This window comes from Herpailurus yagouaroundi, unplaced genomic scaffold (assembly GCF_014898765.1).
Source record: "Herpailurus yagouaroundi ecotype Mexico unplaced genomic scaffold, PumYag 196, whole genome shotgun sequence".
In the NCBI taxonomy this organism is placed as follows: Eukaryota; Metazoa; Chordata; class Mammalia; order Carnivora; family Felidae; genus Herpailurus; species Herpailurus yagouaroundi.
Window position 1 is genome coordinate 13,299,745 of NW_024412427.1, and position 20,193 is coordinate 13,319,937.

Below are 20,193 nucleotides of genomic sequence, written 5' to 3' on the forward strand. Positions count from 1 at the left end.
GGGAGGGCTGTGTTACCTTTGGTGGTCTCGCTGTCCCGGATCATGAAGGAGCCCAGCATGTTGCCCGGGGCCAGAAGTTGGCGCTCCGCATCCTTCCGGCTGATGCCCTTGAAGAACCACCTGGTGGAAAGGGGTGGGAGCCTTGTGTGAACCTCGGAGTAGGCCAGTCCTGTCCCACCTCCACAGGGCGCCAGGAGACGGAGTGCCTGGCTTCCTGCAGCGTTCATTTTCCTACAAGAGTCTTTTGGGAAAAATCACCATTCCCAAATGGTGATTTGAAATCAAAACAGAGACATTTTTACTAGGAGTGAATCCAGTTTGCTGAGATAGAAACTTATGCAATTTGGGGAGATTTCTTTAAGAAAAATGATACCAAAATAAAGAGCCCCCCTCCCCAACAGACTATTAAAAAAAACAAAAAAAAAAAGAAAGAGAAAACTGTTTTTAAAGAAAAAGAATACAGCATTACAAATACAAAATGCCCATGGGTCATTCCAATGCCACCCAGTGTTAGGGATATGGTGATGGATAGAAAGACGGGAATGGTAAGGTAACAGCAGTCTTAACCAACTGTGGTCAAAATCTGGCTTTTGCAAATTTCACAAGGCCACATGACCATCCTCTCAGGGTCTCCGAGGTCCATGTGAGTGGAGGCCTGAGATTTGTAAACTTCACAGTGTATCCTCTTCTGTGTGTAAAGTTGAATACAAAGTCGGCAAGAGGGGAGCCTGGGTGGCTCGGTTAAACAGCCAACGCTTGATTTCAGCTCAGGGCATGGTCGTGCAGTTCATGAGTTCGAGCCCCAATCAGGCTCTGTGCTGATGGCATGGAACCTGCTTGGTATTCTTTCTCTCCCTCTCTCTCTGTCCCTCCCCAGCTCATGTGTGCTCTCTCTCTCTCTCAAAAATAAATAAATATTAAAAAATAAATTCAGCATGAATTTTCAAGCTAAAATGTGAGATTTCAAATAATTTTATACTTGGACCCATATTCTTGGATCTTTTCATTTTTCCCCCGGGGATGTTTGGGATATTGAGTGGGAAAGTCCAAGCAGCAGCTGTCAAATCCTACCGTCAGCAGGGTGAGGAGTGGTTTGTGTGCTCTTAAGGAAAGAGTCCCAGACCCAAGGTCAGCTGGCCTTAGACCTGCCACCAACCTGCTGTGTGACTTTGAGCAAATTGCTTTCCCTCTCTGGGCCTCTGTTTCCTCTGCATCAACGGGGGGAGAAAGACAGCTAACATTCATCAAGTTCTTGTCATCCACCTAACAACTGCATGGAACTGTGGCCCTTATCATCCCCATTTTATGGATGAGGAAACTGAGGAACAGAGAGAGCAAGCTACTTGCCTGGCGTCACCCAGCTGGGAAGTGGTGGAGGCAGGATTCAAATCTGGGCAGGCTAACTCTTAATCACCTTGAGACACTTCCCACCCGCCTTCTTTGCTTTCATTTTGTGGAGTGAGTCCTGCGGTGGTAAAATTTTCAAGCAACGGAACAGGGTACACGGTAAGAGCTGTCTCCCTGGCAACCCCCTCCCCCCCCCCCCCCCCGGGGAAGTTATCCCAGGGGATCTTGCATGAGAAAGAAATGACATATACACATGGAGAGTCATTATAGCACAAGACTGGAAGCAGTTTTGATGACCACTGACAGGGGGCGGTAGGGCGTCTACACAATGGACACTGCAGCTGTGAAAGGATCTGAACAAAAGGTGCAGAACAGCAGGCGTGGTACCTTCCACTTGTGTAAAAACAATGGGAGCTGTATGTATTTTTCTTACACCGTAGGAAGCATTTGGGAAGACTCATAAGAAAACTGCTTGCTTCTGGGGGAGGGGAAGTGGCTGGTGGGGGGACAAGGGGGCAAGGGAGACTTTTCACTCTCTTCTATGTCCTTCGCCTCCTCCGTTTGCATTTTGAAACATTTACAGCATTGTTTATTTCAAGGAGGGAGAGGAAGTCAGATCCCCTCCCCCTCTGCTTTCCAATGCTGGGAAGGCCCTCCCCAAAGGCACCCTCTGTTAGCAGATTCTTGATGCAGGTACAAGAACCTGTGAGTGCAGTCTGCAAGACTGCTGTGTCTATTTAGGTCAGTGGTTCTCAAGGTGAGAACCTGGACACAAGCAGCAGCCTCACCTGAGAACTTACTGGAAATACCAAGTTCTGAATCAGAAACCAGCATTTTAACCAGCCCTCCGCGTGATGCTGATGCACTCAAGTTTGAGAACCACCATTTAGGTTATCGCCCTTGTTTGCAAATGATAACCCATCATACATGCTGTCTGCACCCTGCCTTTCCCACTTGGCAAGCGTGTTGACCTTGAGGAGTATCACCAGCCATGCCTCCTCCAAGGCTGCTGGGAGGTGTGGTGCAGGGATTCAGTGAGTGTTCAGATCTTGGAGTCCGGGAGCAGAGCACTGGATGTGCCAAGAGAAAGCCTAGAAGGAGGAAGAAGGAAGCAAGACCCACCTGCAGCAGGCAGGAGGTGTGCTGGGGGGTAGTCCAGGACAGAAGAGTCCGTGGTAGGAGAGGGGCCTTCCTCACGGCCACAAGAAGGGAGACTTCACAAGGCAAAGAGGTTTCATATGCACTAACAAGAGCATGACTTTAAGATGGGGAAAAAAAAGCCCAAACATTGTCATCTTTAACTGGTCAGTATTTCAAACTGTCAACCAGAGGGAGGAGGCAGAGGAGAGAAAACCGTAGGGACTGCCGTGTCTTAACTTTTTGAATGGCTCGTCCTGAACTGGACCCTTTCGTCGCCCTGTAGCATGGCCATCTTTGTACTTGCCGGTCCCACCCACCACGCTGTGAACGTCTCCAGGGAAAAACCCTGTCTGAGTCACCTAGTGTCCCTGGAACGGGGCTGCTGGGTGCATAAATGACGTATAACCGTCTATGTTTTCAGAGTCAAGACAGATGCAAAGAAGAGCCTGCAGCCGAGCACACTGGGTCACAGGGAGCTCTTTGAGGGCAGGGCTGTGTCTTCCTGGATCCTGCAGTCCCCGGTCTGGCACAGGGTTGGTGACGTGCAGGTGCGTATTTATCGAATGAACCAAACGAAGGGTGACTGAACAAGCGTGGGCTGGCTCGTCTCTCAGAAGACCCTCGTTGGCACAGGCCGTGTACTTCAGCCAACACGTATTGAGTACCTACTGCATGCCAGCCTGTGCCCAGGATGCAGTCACAGACAGGCAAGGCCCCTGCTCCCATTCTGGAGGGGGAGACAGGCAGTGAACGTGTGAGCAACCACAGAAACAGGATTGTTTTTGCTAGCGAGGAGTGTTCAGAAGGGAATAAAATAGGTCTCCGTGAGAGACAGAGGCCCGGAGGGATCCACGTTAGACAGGATGGTCAAGGAAGGCCTCTTTCGGATATGAAGGGTGAGAAGGAGCCAAGCAAGCCAAGATCCCTAGGAAGAGTGTGTCAGAGAGGGGAGATAGCGAGTGCAAAAGCCCTGAGGCAGGAACAAACCTGATAGAGCCCACACTGCCTTCTGTAGGGCAGGAAAAACGGAATACTTACTCCTCTGTCTCCAGGGAGTCAACGCGGGCAACGTAGTTGCTTGGAATGTAGCCTTCTTTCCCGGTGGCCAGGGATCGAGCCCTCCACCACTCCCCAGACCTGAAGGACACGAGGGAGCAAAGGAGTCAGGGAGCAGAGGGAATCCCCCTGGTCCTCTTGGGCCCCCCAGCCTTGGCCTAGAATACACCCCCAACCCCAGGAAGCTGATAGGGTAAGGGGCAAGACCGCTACTGTCCCAGTCCTCAGCACACACTCCATGATTAGGGTAGGGATCTTTACAACAGTCCCCACTGTGCGTCCAAGGGTCTGGAATCAAGCCCTATCCCTGCATTCCACAGCCCACAGCCCTAGGTCTCTGGCCTCACTCTTTTCCCCGGGACCTACAGGGGTCCCTACTCAGGCTATGGGGCCCTGTGCCCATGGTGGACTCATTGTGGGCCAAGAACCAGAGTGGTCTGACCAAGGACAAGCACTCCCATTCTTGAGCCCCATCTCACAGTGACACTACAGTCCCTCCCCCAACCCCCATATGGTGAAGAGTACTGGGGATTGGAGGTAGCAAACTCCGAGATCTGGAGATTCCTGAATGCAAACATACCTCAGCAGGTCTGGTCCATAGATAAACCTGTACCTTAATTACAGGAGCCCAAGGAAAGCCTCCTTGAGAAAGCCTTTCGCCCGTTCACTGTCACCTAGATGTGCACCACTAGTAAGTACACAAGGCCCTCTTTGGTGGCTTTCGTCCAGATTAATAGCAAACCCTTTCTCCTCTATTATGATGAGGTTCTTATCAGCCATTTACTCCCTACTTTAAGATAGCCTGTTGGGGTGGCCTTGGTGGCTCAGTCGGTTAAGTGTCCAGCTCGGGCTCAAGTCACGATCTTATGGTTCGTGAGTTTCAGTCCTGCGTCGATCTCTGCGCAGAGCCTGCTGGGGATTCTTTGACTCCCTCTCTCTCCGCCCCTCCCCTGCCCGCCCACACTGTCTCTCAAAAATAAATAAATAAATGTATTTTTAAAATTGTTATTAGTTTATTTACTTTGAGAGACACAGAGACAGTGCAAGTCGGGGAGGGAGAGAGGGAGAGAGAGAGAGAGAGAGAGAATCCCAAGCAGGCTCCTTGCTGTCAGTGCAGAGCCAGACGTGGGGTTCAAACTCATGAAACTGCAAGACCATGATGTGAGCCAAAACCAAGAGTCGGACGCTTAACCAACTGAGCCACCCAGGTGCCCCTACGTAGACACTTTTTTTTTTTTTTAAAGATAGTCTGTCAGGTTCTTTATTGAAGCACAGAGGAGAGCACATTGAGTGTTGGAGGTAGCTATGTCTTAGGAGTGGGAAACTCACTCTTCCAGGATCACCATTTTATCTCCCTTCTGGAAACTGAGGTCTTCATGGTGAATGGCCTTGTAATCATACAGGGCAATCACAGTGATGTCGTCAGGACCTTCAGGGAGAGAGACACGGGATGGTGAGGCTTTATCTGAGCACCGCCACAGTCCTGGGTGTTTCCCGTCCCAACAACCAGCACCCAGCCCCGGAGCCACTGAGGGATCTGTCTCATGGTATGAGCATCTTGCCATGTGGGGCAGGATTCTGGAGTTTAAAGCTAATGGTGTTTTGTCTGTGTTACCAGACAGTGTAATAGAAACAAAATAGCCTATACAAAGTACTTTGCGAGCAACTGAAAGGATTTGCAAGCGTGGTTTTGACTGTTTGGGATTTGGGCCTTAAGCTCTGACTGAGAACCTAACCTAATCCTTTACACAACACTAAGACTCCACCACTCATCTGCCCAATACTTACCCTCCGTCGGCCCTGGTGGGTTGTCGTTGCTGTTGTCAGGCCGCTGCGGGGAAGAAATGGGAGAAGGGGTGAATCCAATAGTGTGTAGGGAGCCACAGGAGGTCTGTGTCCAAAAGGATACCCGAGAGCATCTCATCTCAGCCTTGTGTGTCATGGGAGGAGGACCTGAGAGGGCTGGGAACCGATGTGAGGTCACACAGCACATTAGAGGCACCACAAAGATCCAGGTCGCTTGGGTTGTGGCCTTGGCCTTGGGTATACTGGGGGACACTGGCCTGTTCCCCCCACCTTGACATATGGTGAGGGGTTGGTCCAGATGAGTGTTTTCTATGATACATTTGAAGAAACTGTAGGTCTTCCAGTATGTCCCATGCGTAAAGGCTCCATTATAATTATGAAAGAAACTGTTCCTCCAGAGGGAACTGGCATCCACTGTGGTGCTCTGAGCAGCCCTTAGCCGCGGTGGTGGAGGCGGGGGGGGGGGGGGCCGGGAGGGCGGGGGAGGGACTTCATTCCTGGAGCAAATAGACCTTAAAGATACATTGTTGAGTGAACAAAGCTAGTTCTTCAGAAGGATAAACATGATACATATATAAAGAACACATACACACACATCCTAAATATGTTCTGTGCACATGTTACTATATGTGTGTGAGTGTAAATTCATAGAAAAAGGTTTGCGAGGGTCCACACCAAACTGACAACAGTTGATGCCTCTGGGGAGGGGGGCCATTGATGAGAAGAAACTGTAGCTTTAACTGGGGCTGGATGATTTTTCTTTTCAAGGGGAATGTATTTGTGTGTTGCACACATAAGTCAACTTACAGAAACAGGTGTGGGAAACGATGACAAGTATGTCTTTTTGGAGGGAGATTCAAAAAGCGCATTAAGATTCATGAAAGCTCTGAGGACTTCCACAAGAAAGGACCCTGTGTCTTTAAAAAATTTTTTTTAATCTTCATTTATTTTTGAGAGAGAGACAGAGTGTGAGCAGGGGAGGAGCTGAGGGGAGGGAGACACAGAATCAGAAGCAGGCTCCAGGCCCTGAGCTGTCAGCACAGACCCCGACACGGGCCTGAACCCACAAACCGTGAGACCGTGACCCAAGCCGAAGTCGGACACCCAATCGGCTGAGCCACCCAGGTGCCCCAGAAAGGACCCTGTTTTGCCCAGTGTTTTATGAACTGATTTGGCCTAGGAACCCTCTGTCTGAAGAACACTTACTAACTCATCACTGAACTAATGCTCTGCAAGAGAACAACGAAAGGCTGATAATAGCATCCTTTAAACCTGATGCTCAGGAGACAACCAAAAACTAGTGGGAGAAAGCCCTCGGCCTCCCACAGGTGCCAGGCTAGAGGGACTCAGAGGATCTGGAACCCTAGCCACAGAAAGGGACCAGGGCCACACAGGTTAGGAAGGAACAGATCTAGGAGTGACTTAGGGTTTAGGATGTCAGTTCAGGACATTACTGGTGAGAAGCTCATGCAATCGCAGGCTGTATTAATAGAGGTCAAGTGTCAGAGGGAGGGAGGCGACTGACTATCCCATCATCTGCCCATTCCCAGAATTAGTCCTATTCTAGGCATCACGCTGGGGAAGGGCAAGCAGAATGGAGAGAGGCCAGGAAGCAGTCCACCCCCACCTCTAGAGACGGCAAGCAGAAGCTGTGCTTCCCTAGATGGTCTCAGATAAGGGCATGGACTCCAGGACTCCAGAGGAGACAGAACCCCAGCCCTGGGGTTAGAGCGACCCAGCCCTGTTGCTGCCCAGCTGTATGACCCCCGGGGAGGCATTTCACCTCTTCGATCCTCACTTACAGTGGCTTTCAAGTGGCATAAGTCCTGGCTCACAGCTTTCGGTGGGGACTAACGATGTAGAAACACTTCACCCCAGTTGCCCGGAACACGGTAGGTGTTCCAAGAATGGTAACGGTTGTTACAACTGCTTCTGCTGCTATAACCACCGTCACCACCCTTGCCAGTGGCGTTACTGTTGGCACCACCCGTGTCTAGCATTGCCGCTGTCCTATTTTACCATCACAACTACGTGGCTAGTGGTGCTGCTGTTTGTGGGAGGGTCCCCTCCCTAAGGAGAAGGACAAAACAAAACAAAACAACTTCAAGGTGACCTGGCTGTGCGCCTCTGTGACAACACCCCTCATGACCCTGTGACCTGCGACCAGTTAATCAGACTACACGTTTGTGCGCGTTATCATCCGTGGGAGACAAAGACATCGAAAATGCACTAAAAAAACGATGCCACGTGACGTTCGGTGCTCGGTGCTTAGGGGACGAACCCCAACTGAGCGGGGCCGGCACGAATGAAGTTGCTTCCTGGAAAAAAAGCCGCGGCGAGAGATTCCCGCTACACCGGCTGCCATGATCACCACTATTCCTGCCCTTACCGCCACGCCTCACGAGCGGTTGGAACTTGCGCTGCCTGGGTTTGAATCCCGCCTCTACCCTTTACTAACCACGTGGCCTCCGGCACGTTATGAAGCTCTGCGTCTCACCTGGAAAATGGGCATGATAAAAATCGTGACCTAGGGTGACCGTGAGGCTTCAGGGTGTTGACAACCGTATAGCCCTTGGGCCGGGGCTCGGTTCCTCATAAGCTCTGTTTAAGCAGAAGGTAAGCAAGCAGATGCCTCTACCGAGTGTGACCGCTTCTCTTATTTACTGCTTTTGTGCTGACCGTTCTACTCCCACCCCTCTTGCTGTTACCACAATTGTTACCATGGTGATTGCTACCACAATTGTACCATGATCACTGCCTCTACTTTAACTGTTGGCTACTGGTCAGGTCACTCACAACTCTCAGCACCGCTCATGCTACCGCCCAGGCTCGGGGCCCCTCTTGTGCCCTCTAGGACCTGGTCCCTGGAGCCCAGGCTGAGAGGCCAGGGCCTGGGCAGTGGGACCGGGAGAGCCGTCACTGCCCTGGGTACTCGGAGCAGATGTAGCCCAGAGAGCTGGGACTACATCTGCTGGTGAAGGGTCAGCTCCATGTCACCCCAACACACCCTGCTCACCCTCGGAAACACAGGAGGATGTGAGGGCGAGTTGGGGCAGCACGGGGCAGCCCACAGGCTACTGAACTCCTCTTTCTTCCCCCACTCACCCGTTTGCCCGCAGACGTGGGATCCGGCACATATACGGGGCTGTGCAGGGCACTGGGCTCGGTTTTTGAGACCTTGCCTCTGTCCTGGAGGAACTTGGACTTCATGCATCCCATCCTGCGGAAGAGAGAAGGGAAGTGAGCCCAGCTTGCCCCGAGCCCCACACAGGGGAGTCTTGGATGCTGAGTTCCAGGCCCCCTGCCTTCAGACTGGCTCCCTCTCCCCTACCCTGTCTCCGCACCCACCCCCCCCTCCCCCCCCCCCGCGCTTACCAGCCCCACTCACCCCACCCTTGCCACACGAGCTCACTCTGCCCTTGCCACTTCTGGGTTTCCCCACGTCCATGTCGGCCACATACCCACACAGGGCTGACTAGCTGTCACAGTCCTGCTACCGAGGACCCCTGCCACGGGGAACTTATCCAGACAATGAATCATGATGATCATCAAAATTCAACATGCAGAGCCTTGGAGCAGTGTGGGTGGTAGGCACCACAGGTCTGGGATCAGAAAGCCTTGAGCTGACACGTGGCCCCTCCACCCCACCGACACCACACTTGTCATTCGCCCTGCTCCCCAGTCTCAGTTCCTCATCGGCAAAGTGGGGATAATAATACTGTAGCCTACTCGCAGGGTGTTGGAAGGGTGAGAAAACATGTAGGTGGGGAAATACTCAGCCCAGCGTGGGGCTCAGAGCAAACAGTAAAGTGAAATCACACTATTATCATGTAATAAATTATCATTTTATATGAAATGACCAAGGTGAGGTCACATCGTATGGCTCAAACAATCTAGCTAAATGATCATAGTCAAGGCACCATATCCCTTAGTATCATTTTACAATTGCCTTGCACTAGTTTCCTTCCTCCTCTCCCCGCTTTCTCTTTCTTTCTTCCTTCTTTTCTTCCTCTTGTGGGTGTATTTGGTCATTCCCTCCTGCATTTACTCAGCAAAGATTTATGGAGTATTTTTCGAAGCCACGAATGAGACAAGCAAGGTCATGCCCTTAAAGAGCTCACCCTGGAGATGAATGGGAGACACCGACAAAAAACAGGCAAACAAATACGTAACAAGATAAATTTAGTGAAACGTGTGAGGACAATTCAAAAGGATGTGACAGAACACAACAGTGCAGGGCTTCTGTAGACAGGATGATTGGGGAAGGCTTCTCTGAGGAGGTGACGTCAGACCTGGGACCCGAACGGCACAAAGCAGCCAAGTCGTGTAACATTCTAAGGAAACCGTGCTGGGGCAGAGGGAAACGTCAAGCGCAAAGGCCCCGAGGCTGGAATGTGCTTGGAGAGAATAAGGCACTGAAAGCAGGCCACTGTGGCTGGAGATCACAGGCATAGAAGAGGAGTGTGGTATGGCACAAGGTTGCCATATCTTTTACAGCCAATCAGCAATCTGGATTTAATTCCAAAGATGAGAAACCATGTAAAGTTTTAAGCAGGAGAATGATGGGATTCATTTGCACTTCAAATAATGGCTGCCGGGTGGCGTATGGACTGTAGGAGGCAGGGCAGGGAACCCTGTCCACTGCAGGAGTCCGGGCATGAGAGGATGGTGGCCTGACCTGGGGTGGTGACCATCGAGGACATCTGTAAGCAATGGACTGGACAGATTCAGGGGGACATTTGGGAGGTAAGGATGACAGACTTTGCTGATGGGTTCATGAAATTTAAAGATACTTAAAGAAAACCTGTTTGCCTGATCAGAGTCAAAACTTAATTGCAGAAAGTGGCAGAAATGTTTTACTTCTTCTCTCAAAATGCCCACATGTATTTGCTGAGAAGACACGCCATAGGCATCCACATAAGAGAGCAATAGTTTTCCTCATCTCTGCACAATTACGCATTTCTTCCAAAGCAATTAGACCTCAGTTATACTTATCTGGCTAAATAAACACATGTTTGTGGTTTAAGGAAAAAAGTCCATATTTGTAGGCTCAGTGGAGTTACTTTAAAAAAAAAAAAAAAGATTTTTAATCACAAGGATGTTTTTGTCTGTCCTGGTGGGAATTGGCAACAATTTACCACTTCAAGACTTAAGCGGTTTCTGCTTCACTTGCCTGTCTGTTGTGAATAAAGTAAGGAATTGGTTCAGACTCCCGGAGTGCTGGATCATTAATTTGAAAAATTATCACAATTAATCACTGCTTTATAATGTACTTGCATGCATTTAAAACACCTCTCTTTGATTTGTGATACGTATGCATTACAGTTCTGGAAATAAGACGCATAGTGTGTGGTTCTGTATGGGATACAATTATATTACATTGCATATATTTTGATTACATAAGAAAGTTCTGGGAAGAACACTGCTGTGATGCAGAACAGCTCCTTCTGCTTCTCTGAGTACCTACTGAATTTCATTTATATCGTCAATTTACATATTCAAGATAGCCACAGGGGACGGAGGGATGGGTCTCTGAGGTCATGTTCGTGCATGATCCAAGGTCACCTCTGAGACAGGATGGTGGGGCTCTCCCTCACAGGGTGAGTACTGAATGAGTTGATAAATGTAAAGGTTCTTGGCACACAGTAAGCACTACAGAAAATGTTGACCATAACCAATTCTGTTTACTAGCAAACATGGACATGCTCTGGGGGATAAAGCAAAACCACATGGCAATTCCTCTGACCCACAAGCTTAGAGATAACAGCAACACTTAAGTTAACCCTTTAGGGGCGCCTGGGTGGCTCAGTCGGTTGAGCGTCCAACTTCGGCTCAGGTCATGATCTCACAGTTTGTGAGTTCGAGCCCCGCGTCAGGCAATGTGCTGACGGCTCAGTCTGGAGCCTGCTTTGGATTCTGTGTCTCCCTCTCTCTCTGCCCCTCCCCCTTTCATGCCCTGTCTCTCTCAAAAGTAAATAAACATTAAAAAAAGAAAAAAAAAGAAGTTAAACTGGAGTTCCCATTAGTTCAACTTTTGCACAATAAAATATTATTTTTAAAAAGTGATATGCTGGCAAGAGTCAAATTTGCATAAAACGTGACAGTCCCCCTAAATCAGGAGAACTGTTCTACTCCCTGGTGTGGAATGGCCTCAGACATGTTCTTTTCGTGACCACCAGACCTAGAAATGTAATGTGAGCCATGTATGTAATTTAAAACGTTCTACAGCAAAAAAAAAAAAAAAAAAAAAGTTCTACAGCCATATTTTTCCAAGTAAAAAGAAACAAGTGAATTAATTTTAAGATACATTTATTTTCTCCAATATGTAAAAAATGATTGATTTGTAACCCATATAAAAATGCTCAATGAGGGGCGCCTGGCTGGATCAGTCCGTAGAGCATGCAACTCTTGATCTCAGGTTTGTGAGTTCGAACCCCACGTTGGGCCTAGGCTTAAAAATAAAAAGTTAAAAAAAAGTTAAAAATGATCAGTGAGATACTTTACACTTGTTTTTCCCTCTAAGTCTTCCAATCCCAGTGTGTATATTACATGTTTAGCACACCTCCGTTAAGATTTGCCAATGTTTCAGGTGCTCAATAGCCAAGTGGCTGGGCTCAAAGCTAATGTATCAAACAGCACAAACATAGAACATTTCCATTATCACAACACAGCAGAGGCTGGTCCTACATAGATCTGCGCCCCTCAGTGTTTGGCTTAGCACCTCCCTACAGCTCTTGGTTTCTGCTCAAGTTATGGTCTCATGGTTTAGGAGTTCGAGCCACACATTGGTCTCCGTGCTGACAGTGTGGTGCCGGCTTGGGAATTCTCTCTCTCTCTCTCTCTTTGCCCCTCCCCTGCTCATGCTCTCTCTCTCTCTCTCTCTCAAGACAGATGAATAAACTTAAAAACAAAAAGATATATAGGGGCACCTGGCTCAATTGGCTAAGCCTCCAACTTTGGCTCAGGTCATGATCTCACAGTTTGTGAGTTCGAGCCCCGCGTCAGGCAATGTGCTGACAGCCTGGAGCCTGGAGCCTGGGGCCTGCAGCCTGCTTTGGATTGTGTGTCTCCCTCTCTCTCTGCCCCTCTCCCGCTCATGCTCTGTGTCTCTCTCCCTCCCTCCCTCTCTCTCTCTCTCTCCCAAAAATAAATGAACACTTAAGAAACTAAAAACAAAAACAAAAACAAAAAAAGGAATTGTAACCGAATGCCTGGCTACTGTGTGTGATCACGGTGGGGACCAGCAGCAGCAGCACAGAGGAGCTGTTAGAAATACAGACTTTCAAGCCCCATCGCCCAAATCAGAACGTGCACTCCAACAAGGCCCAGATGAATTGCGTGATCATTCTAGCTGAGAAGCAGTGAACATCTCGGCATCCATCCCTCTTCTGATAACAGCACCTGGCTTTTCCTCGAGAAGCCAGCCTTCTCCCACTCAGCGCAAGGTGTTTCAGGAGGCTAACCCCACTCTTGCCTTCAGGGAGTGACAACTTGATACAGGTCTGGCCGATCAGAGAATTCTGTGTCCCCCTGGCAGCCAGCGGTGGCCGATTCACTTATAGGTATGTAAGTGACCCTGACTGAGGCGATCAAAGTTAGCCCTGGGATTTTGCTGGGAAAATTAGGAAAAAAGCACTCTGTTTCTATAAGGATTGCTGATGCAGATGTAGGTGCAGGTGTCGAGGCAGATATAGATGTAGACGTAGGAAACTAAAGTGAGTGACTGTCTTAGTGTGAGACCGTAACAGAGGACAGCAGAGCTGAGCAATGAAGACAGAGTGATTCCTGAAGACATGTATGAACACCTGAAGCCAGCTGTGCCTGAAGCTTGCCAACCTCAGGATTTTTCCAGTTTGTGAGCAAATAAATTCTCAATTGCCTAAGACAGTTTGAAATGGATTTTTACCGTTGGTACCCCAACAGTCCTCACTGCTTCTTACATATCCCTGTGCCATGATCTGGACCGAATGAACCAGAGTCTCTGGGGATGAGGGCCCGGAATCTGCATTGCTAACAATTCTTCAGGAGATTCTTATCCACACTAAGATGTGAGATCCACCAATGTAGTAGAGTGAGGGCTGAACCTGGGGTGAGAATGCTCGGGTTTGGATCCCGGTTTTGCCCCTGACCCTATGTGACCTCAGGTAAGTCACTTCCCCTGAACTTCATTTCCTGCCCTGTAAAATAGGAGGCTCTTGCTTCTCAGGTTTGGCCTGACATCCTGTGTGACGGGGATGTGAAAGGCTTTTGAAAACCTCTGTACACATGATTCTTGTCTAATTGTGGTTCAAAACCAGGCTCTGAGAGCAGAAGTGGCCTGCCTGGCCCCAGACCAGTTGAGAACTGCTGACCCCTGACAAAGGCACGTCCTCAGGTCACTGCCCAAATCCTGGAAACTGAAACTCGCTCCTTCCCCATTCAGCTTCTGTTGGCCCTACATGGGAGGGATATGAGAAAGGTTGGCATCCTTGCCCTGGGACCTTCCCACGGTCACTCCATGTAGGCCATGGAGCCTTAGAGACTCCTCCTGCGTGCTCAGAGTGAAGCCCAAGGAGAGAGGCCAGTGTACTGCCTGGGCATCCTGTGGAGTGGGAGGGAGACTGTTTTCAAGGAGTTTTTAGGGTCAAGCAGAGGCCTGTCAGGGCTGGGGCCGAGGAGCCCTGGATTCTGGTTTCACCTCTACCACAAGCTCACCGTGTGAGCTCAGGCAAGTCCCAAACTCTCTGGGCCTCAGTTTCTCCAAATATGAAGCGAGGTGTTGGATAAGTTGTCTGAAGGGGACAGCTATAGTTCTTTCCTACATAGTCTCTGCTCCCCCTTTTTCGGAGAACAGCTCCCCAGTCTTCCTTTTGTCACCACCTCTCCCGCATTCTCACTTCGTGCATCGAGGTAGGGCTGACTTCAACCTCTGGCTGAAGTCTGACCAAGTCTGGCCAATCGGAATTGCAGTAACGGAAGCAGAGCTGGATGTGTGACCCAGTCCTGGACAAGGAGAGTCATCCATTGGCCTTTGGCTGGAAGAGAGTTGCAAAGCAGAGCCCAGAAATGGAGGAATACAGATTCCCAAGCCCTTGAATCCAGCCCTTCCTAAAGTGGAAGTGTTTGCGGACTCTCTAACAATATCCCTCTTCTGCTTGAGCCAGTTTAAGTTGGATTTCTGCCCCCTCCCCCTTAAACCTCAAAGAGTGCCACCTCATGCAGAGGAAATTCTTTTTTTTATTTTTTTTTTCAACATTTATTTATTTTTGGGACAGAGAGAGACACAGCATGAACAGGGGAGGGGCAGAGAGAGAGGGAGACACAGAATCGGAAACAGGCTCCAGGCTCTGAGCCATCAGCCCAGAGCCTGACGCGGGGCTCGAACTCACGGACCGCGAGATCGTGACCTGGCTGAAGTCGGACGCTCAACCGACTGCGCCACCCAGGCGCCCCATGCAGAGGAAATTCTTACAAGGGATTGCAATTCATACTTCAGTGTAAATGGCTTAGGGCAAAGACTTCGTAGACAGCAGGTATTGATGGATGAGAAGAGGGTACTAGACCCATTAGGATAGGTGAGGATGTATGCAATATGGACCCCAAGCAGCTGATGGCACTGACACCATGCCTATGAAGTGCCTGGCATGTATTAGGACCTCCATATATATTTGTGGACTAAATATATTGTGTTCAACCTTCTACAGGCCTGACCATACTTGGTTGAAGTCAGCAGTACCAGAATTAAGAGCCCATTTTGCAGACAGGGAAACGGAGATCCATGGCACAGAGATTCCCCAGGGGGTCACTGGCAGGTAGAATGAGAACACAGCTCTCTTGCCTCTCATCCTCGGGAGGGGGGGGTGGGGAGTAGGCAGCCCCAGAGGCTGCAGTGGGGAACTGCAGGGTGAGGGCGAGGAACCCCAACAGGAAGTTCAGGAAGGCAGACCTCAAGGGGCCCAGGGCTCAAGACTGTTCACTAGAGGAACTTTCCCTTCTCGGAACAGCTCAGCCATGGAGGTGGGGAAAAAGTCCTCCCCCATCAGGGACAATTTCCTAAAGAGTTTGCAGGGGTGCAGAGCCCTGCAGAGCCCTCTCCTCTGGTTCCCTGACGATCTTCTCAATGAACCACCCAAAGTGACTGTTATCCCTAATGGACGTGCGGGGATCACCCCAACTCCTCATCTCTCCCCTTTCCTGACCCCCAGCTTCTTTCTGATCAAAGAGCTCAAAACTTGGACTTTTCAAAAGGAAGGAGGCGGAGAGACCTCTGTTACACAGGCAGAACAGCAGCCCCGGAGAGGGCAAGTGTTGTGCCCACGTTTACACAACAGCGAGTGACAGAGCAACACGCTGAAGAGGAACTCAAGGCCTCTGGTCATCTGCCCGACTCGCCCAGAGGCCTGGCCCTGAGGTGCATTTGTCCCACCTGTTTGCTCCAAACATGTACTAGATTCCTAGCATGGTCATTGCGACCTCTGGATCACCTGTTAAAGTCCAGAATGCCAGGGCAATTGTGACCCTCCTTGGAATACTTTTATCTCTAAGGTAAGCAGGGGGCAGGCAAGTTTGGAAAATATGGGATGGGATTTGAAGTCACAAAGAGCTAACTCTGAATACCAATCCTGCCTCTTAGAGACAAGCAAACCTTTTCATTTATTCATTTATCTATCTATCTATCTATCTATCTATCATCTATCTATTTTTAAATGTTTATTTATTTATTTTTGAGAGAGAGAGAGAGAGAGAGAGAATGAGTGGGGGAGAGGCAGAGAGAGAGAGGGAGAGAGAGAATCCCAAGCAGGTTCTGCATTGTCAGCATGGAGCCCATCATGAGGATTGATCCCATGAGTTGTGAGATCATGACCTGAGCCAAAAATCAAGAGTCGAACACTTAACCAATTGAGCCACCCAGGCACCCCAGTTTATTTCTTTTTTAAAGTTTATTTATTTATTTGGGGGGGGGAGCAGAGAGAGGGAGAGAGAGAATCTCAAGCATGCTCTGCACTGTCAGTGCAGAGCCTCATGTGGGGCTTGAACCCATAAACTGTGAGATCATGGTTTAGGCCAAAATCAAGAGTTAAGACACTTAACAGACTGAGCCACCCAGGTGCCCCAAGCAAGGTTTTTAAACTGTAAATCAGGTCATATCCCTCCTCTGCTCAACAACTCCTGGGCTCCCATCTCACTTGGAATAAAAGCCAAGTCCCCTCTATGGCTGCCAAGGCTCCATGATCTGGGCTCTTCCCAACCTTGAGGTCCTGTCATCCTCCCTTGATGTTTCCTTTCCAGCCACACTAGCCTCTTGCTGTCCCTCAATTCACCAACCACGCTTCCACCTTGGGGCCATCACACATGCTACTTTCCGGAATGTCCTTCCCCCAGAAAGCCTCTTTCATGCCACCCAAGTCTCTTTGCAGACCTCTCTGTCTCAGAGAGGCCTTCCCTCACCACCCTGGCTAAGAATGGGAACCCCCCCCCAACTCCCATCACTTTCTAGCCCTTCCCAGCCGAATTCTTCATGGCGTTGACCACCAGCTGATGTGGCAGCCATGAAGATGAGCCTCCCAGATCTCTGACGGCAGACAGTGGCATTGACCAATGGCCCCAGCTGCTGTGCTTGAAGTGCATCATCACTGTTGCCATGGGCTGTTCCCGGCCAATGACGGAGTGTGGCAGGGATACTGAGGCAGGCCGTGCCAGGGGGGCCTGTGACAGGGGGCTTTGGCTAAGGGGTTCAGGCAGCCTTGCCAAGCCTTCCTTGGAACTGCACTGTAGTCTAAGATATTTCCGCCTCTCCTTCCCTTTCTTCTTCATTTGGAGTCAAACATGCCTTGCTGTGTGCTGGCTGGCTTTCCTAGCGTTTTCTTGCAGGGCGCCTGGGTGGCTCAGTCGGTTGAGCATCCGACTTCAGCTCAGGTCATGATCTCCAAGTTCATGGGTTTGAGTCCCATGTCGGGCTCTGTGCTGACAGCTGAGAGCCTGGAGCCTGCTTCGGATTCGGTCTCCCTCTCTCTCTGTCCCTCCCCAACTCACACTCTCTCTCTCTCTCTCCAAAATAAATAAACATTTAAAAATTTTTTCTTGCATATTTAATCTCTGAAGTGAGAGTCTGCTTCTCACCTAATGCACTAATATATTACCTAGGGATTTGCTTATAATCTGTCTCCCATAGGATGTAAGACACATGAGAACAGTGATTCTTTTGTGCCTTGCTGTATCCCAGTATAAAATGAGAATGCAGTAGGTGCTCAATAAATTCTTGAACAAGTGAATTAAATCTCCTTCAGCTTCCTGGGAGCCCCAGCTTTCCCCATCAAAACAAGTTACATATGCAGGTTTAAACTGGAAAGGGATATCCGTGTTTGTTCCTCTCTGCTTGGAGAAGAGCAACATCCTTCCCTGACTGTGACTGACTGGAGTCTGCCCCCTTCACCCAGGACATGGTGGCCAGTTTGCCCCCAGGGGTGGGGAGAGCTTTTCACCCTAGCTTCGCATCATGCTCCAAGGTCAACTGCCCCCAAATCTTCCCCCCGACCCCAGAGGGAAACCTTGAAGCTGCCATAATGCCTGCTCTGACCATGTTACAGTTGCTTTTTTATAGTTGACAGAATCTCGGTTTCTTTTCTGTTTTGGAGGGTATTTTGTTTTTTAAATTACCTTTCATCACCTGGTAAACAGTACATCGTCCTTATATATAACATTGCAGATAAATCTAAGATGCCATTGGATTACTCCCTTTGCAGGCTCTCCATGGCCACTCCTTTCCCCTCAGGTAGCCTCTGCCTCTGTGTTTACACCTATGCGTATTGATGCACGTGAACCTGTCCATGCACATCCCATCACCTTGCCTGTTGCCGTTTCAGAACACTCCTGCAGGCAGCACCTGTGTTTCTTCCCCTGAGAGATTTCTCTGTGGCCATCGGTGTCTGCTCAGCCCGTGAGCTTGGCAAGTGGGAGTGTTAGAGAGACATCCGCCCCCGCCCCGGGAGCAACCTTCAACCAGTGACTGATAGCAGCAGGTGCATAAATACCCCAGCTCCCTCACCTCTTGAACACGTTCACCAGCTCTCAGAGCTCGAGGGCTCCCTGCCCTCCAGGTGTCCACACTAGTGACTGGTGCGATAACACACTTTTATTGGCTGCCTTCTCTTTCGTCTCACTTCCCCACTCTCCTACCAGGGCTTTCTGGGACCCTCTCCCAAAGACACTAAATAATAAATGCATATGAGATTGTTTCTAAGGTCTGTTTCTAAGGAAACTCAAACTGAGACCTATGTCCATGGAAACTACGGAGTATCGTTTTTTTGCGTGTTGACCTCAAAGGATTTGTACTACGTGAATTGACCTCAAAAGGTTTGTACTACGTGAATTTGTGTACTGTGGAGTATTGTTTTTTTGTGTGTTGACCTCAAAGGATTTGTGCTTCGTGAATTTGTGAGGTTGTATCCTCCTTATCCCCATTTCTCAGATGAGGAAACTGAGACTCAGGAGAGTGAGCGGCTTGGCTGAATGCACCACAACTTATCTGAGGCACCGTCGGCACCCAGACTCAGGTCTCCCACGCCCGATCTCCGGTTCTTCATTTCTCTGGCAGAGATGAGGGAAAGTCTGCTATTCGCTTGGCTGCACCTACGTCTCCCAGGCCAGAGGATTTCAGGGTGATGGTGAGAGCTTGGGCTGCTTAGGGCAGTATTAGGAATGCAGGCCCTACTCGGTGCCATCCGGCGGGTGCAGTGACACGCAGAGGGTGCAGCCTGTGTGGCCACAGGCACCAGCCAGGAACAAGGGCACACTTTCCATTTAAGGAAACTGGACAAACGGAGCGGGGGCGGGGGTTGTTTAGAAAGGTGGAGGCTAAGAGACATGGTAGCACTAATGTTCTGTGTAACTTTGGGAAAGCTACTTACCCTCTCTGGACCTGACATTCCTTTTCGGTGAAAAGGAAGGCTTTGTCATGATAGGGAGGCAGGACTTGAAAACTAAAACGGCTACAGGGGCCCACAGGGACACCCACGGGAGGAAAGTGATCCAAGAAAGGGTGGTGCAAGCCGACAGCTCAGGGTTAGTCTACAGGGCGGCCCCCACACCGCTTCACCGATGCTGCCGTGAGTGAATAGCAGATGGGCATGGGAGACAGAATTTCTAGCCTCGTTATGGCCAACTCTGCCAGTTTTTCACAAGACAGAAACCCAGATCTGTGTGAGTTCTCTTGACTTTAAAACTTGGCGACTAATTAGGCGTGCTTCGGTGTCTCAGTCCATTAAGCAGCAGACTTCGGCTCAGGTGATGATCTCAAGGTTCATGAGCTCAAGCCCCGCCTCGGGCTCTGGGCTGACAGCTCATAGCCTGGAGCCTGCTTCGGATTCTGTGTCTCCCTCTCTCTCCGCCCCTCCCCTACACTTCTCTCTCTCTTTCTAATAAATAAACATTTAAAAAAAAAAGTTGGCAGCTAATTATAAAGAATCAGTATGTGGGGCCAACTAAAATACACCTATATGCTGAAATATCTCAGGCAAGAGAGGGGAGAGGTTCTTCAACATTCCTACAATGTTTCTGAGGCCCTACCATGTGCCAGGCACTTAGTATGTGTTAGCAGCAGAGTGGTTTAGGAGCCTTTACTTTCTAGAAGCGTTTAAAGTGTGCAAGGCCTGGAAGATCCCTTGAATGCAGGTAATTTTCTCCTCACCCTCAGGGGTAAGGGCCCCCAGCGAGCAGCCTGGTTGGGGTGAGATTAAGATTCCCACACCCCCTAGGGTGGCTATAATAACCGTAATGTTTTTTGGTTTTTAAAAAAAATTTTTTTTTAATTTTTTTTTTCCAACGTTTATTTATTTTTGGGACAGAGAGAGACAGAGCATGAACGGG

The 20,193-nt window shown here is 49.6% G+C and overlaps 1 protein-coding gene across 1 annotated transcript in view; it reads right to left on the reverse strand.

Moving 5' to 3' along the window:
• Positions 1 to 20,193, reverse strand: part of HCK (HCK proto-oncogene, Src family tyrosine kinase) — a 41,146-nt gene that overhangs the window by 17,158 nt on the left and 3,795 nt on the right. The window contains exons 2-6 of the mRNA XM_040447373.1: positions 8,455 to 8,569; positions 5,332 to 5,374; positions 4,873 to 4,972; positions 3,526 to 3,624; positions 17 to 120 (exon numbers count right to left, since the gene is read on the reverse strand). Coding sequence (XP_040303307.1) covers positions 17 to 120; positions 3,526 to 3,624; positions 4,873 to 4,972; positions 5,332 to 5,374; positions 8,455 to 8,568 — 460 coding nt within the window. The 5' untranslated portion in view covers position 8,569. The remainder of the gene's footprint in view (positions 1 to 16; positions 121 to 3,525; positions 3,625 to 4,872; positions 4,973 to 5,331; positions 5,375 to 8,454; positions 8,570 to 20,193) is intronic.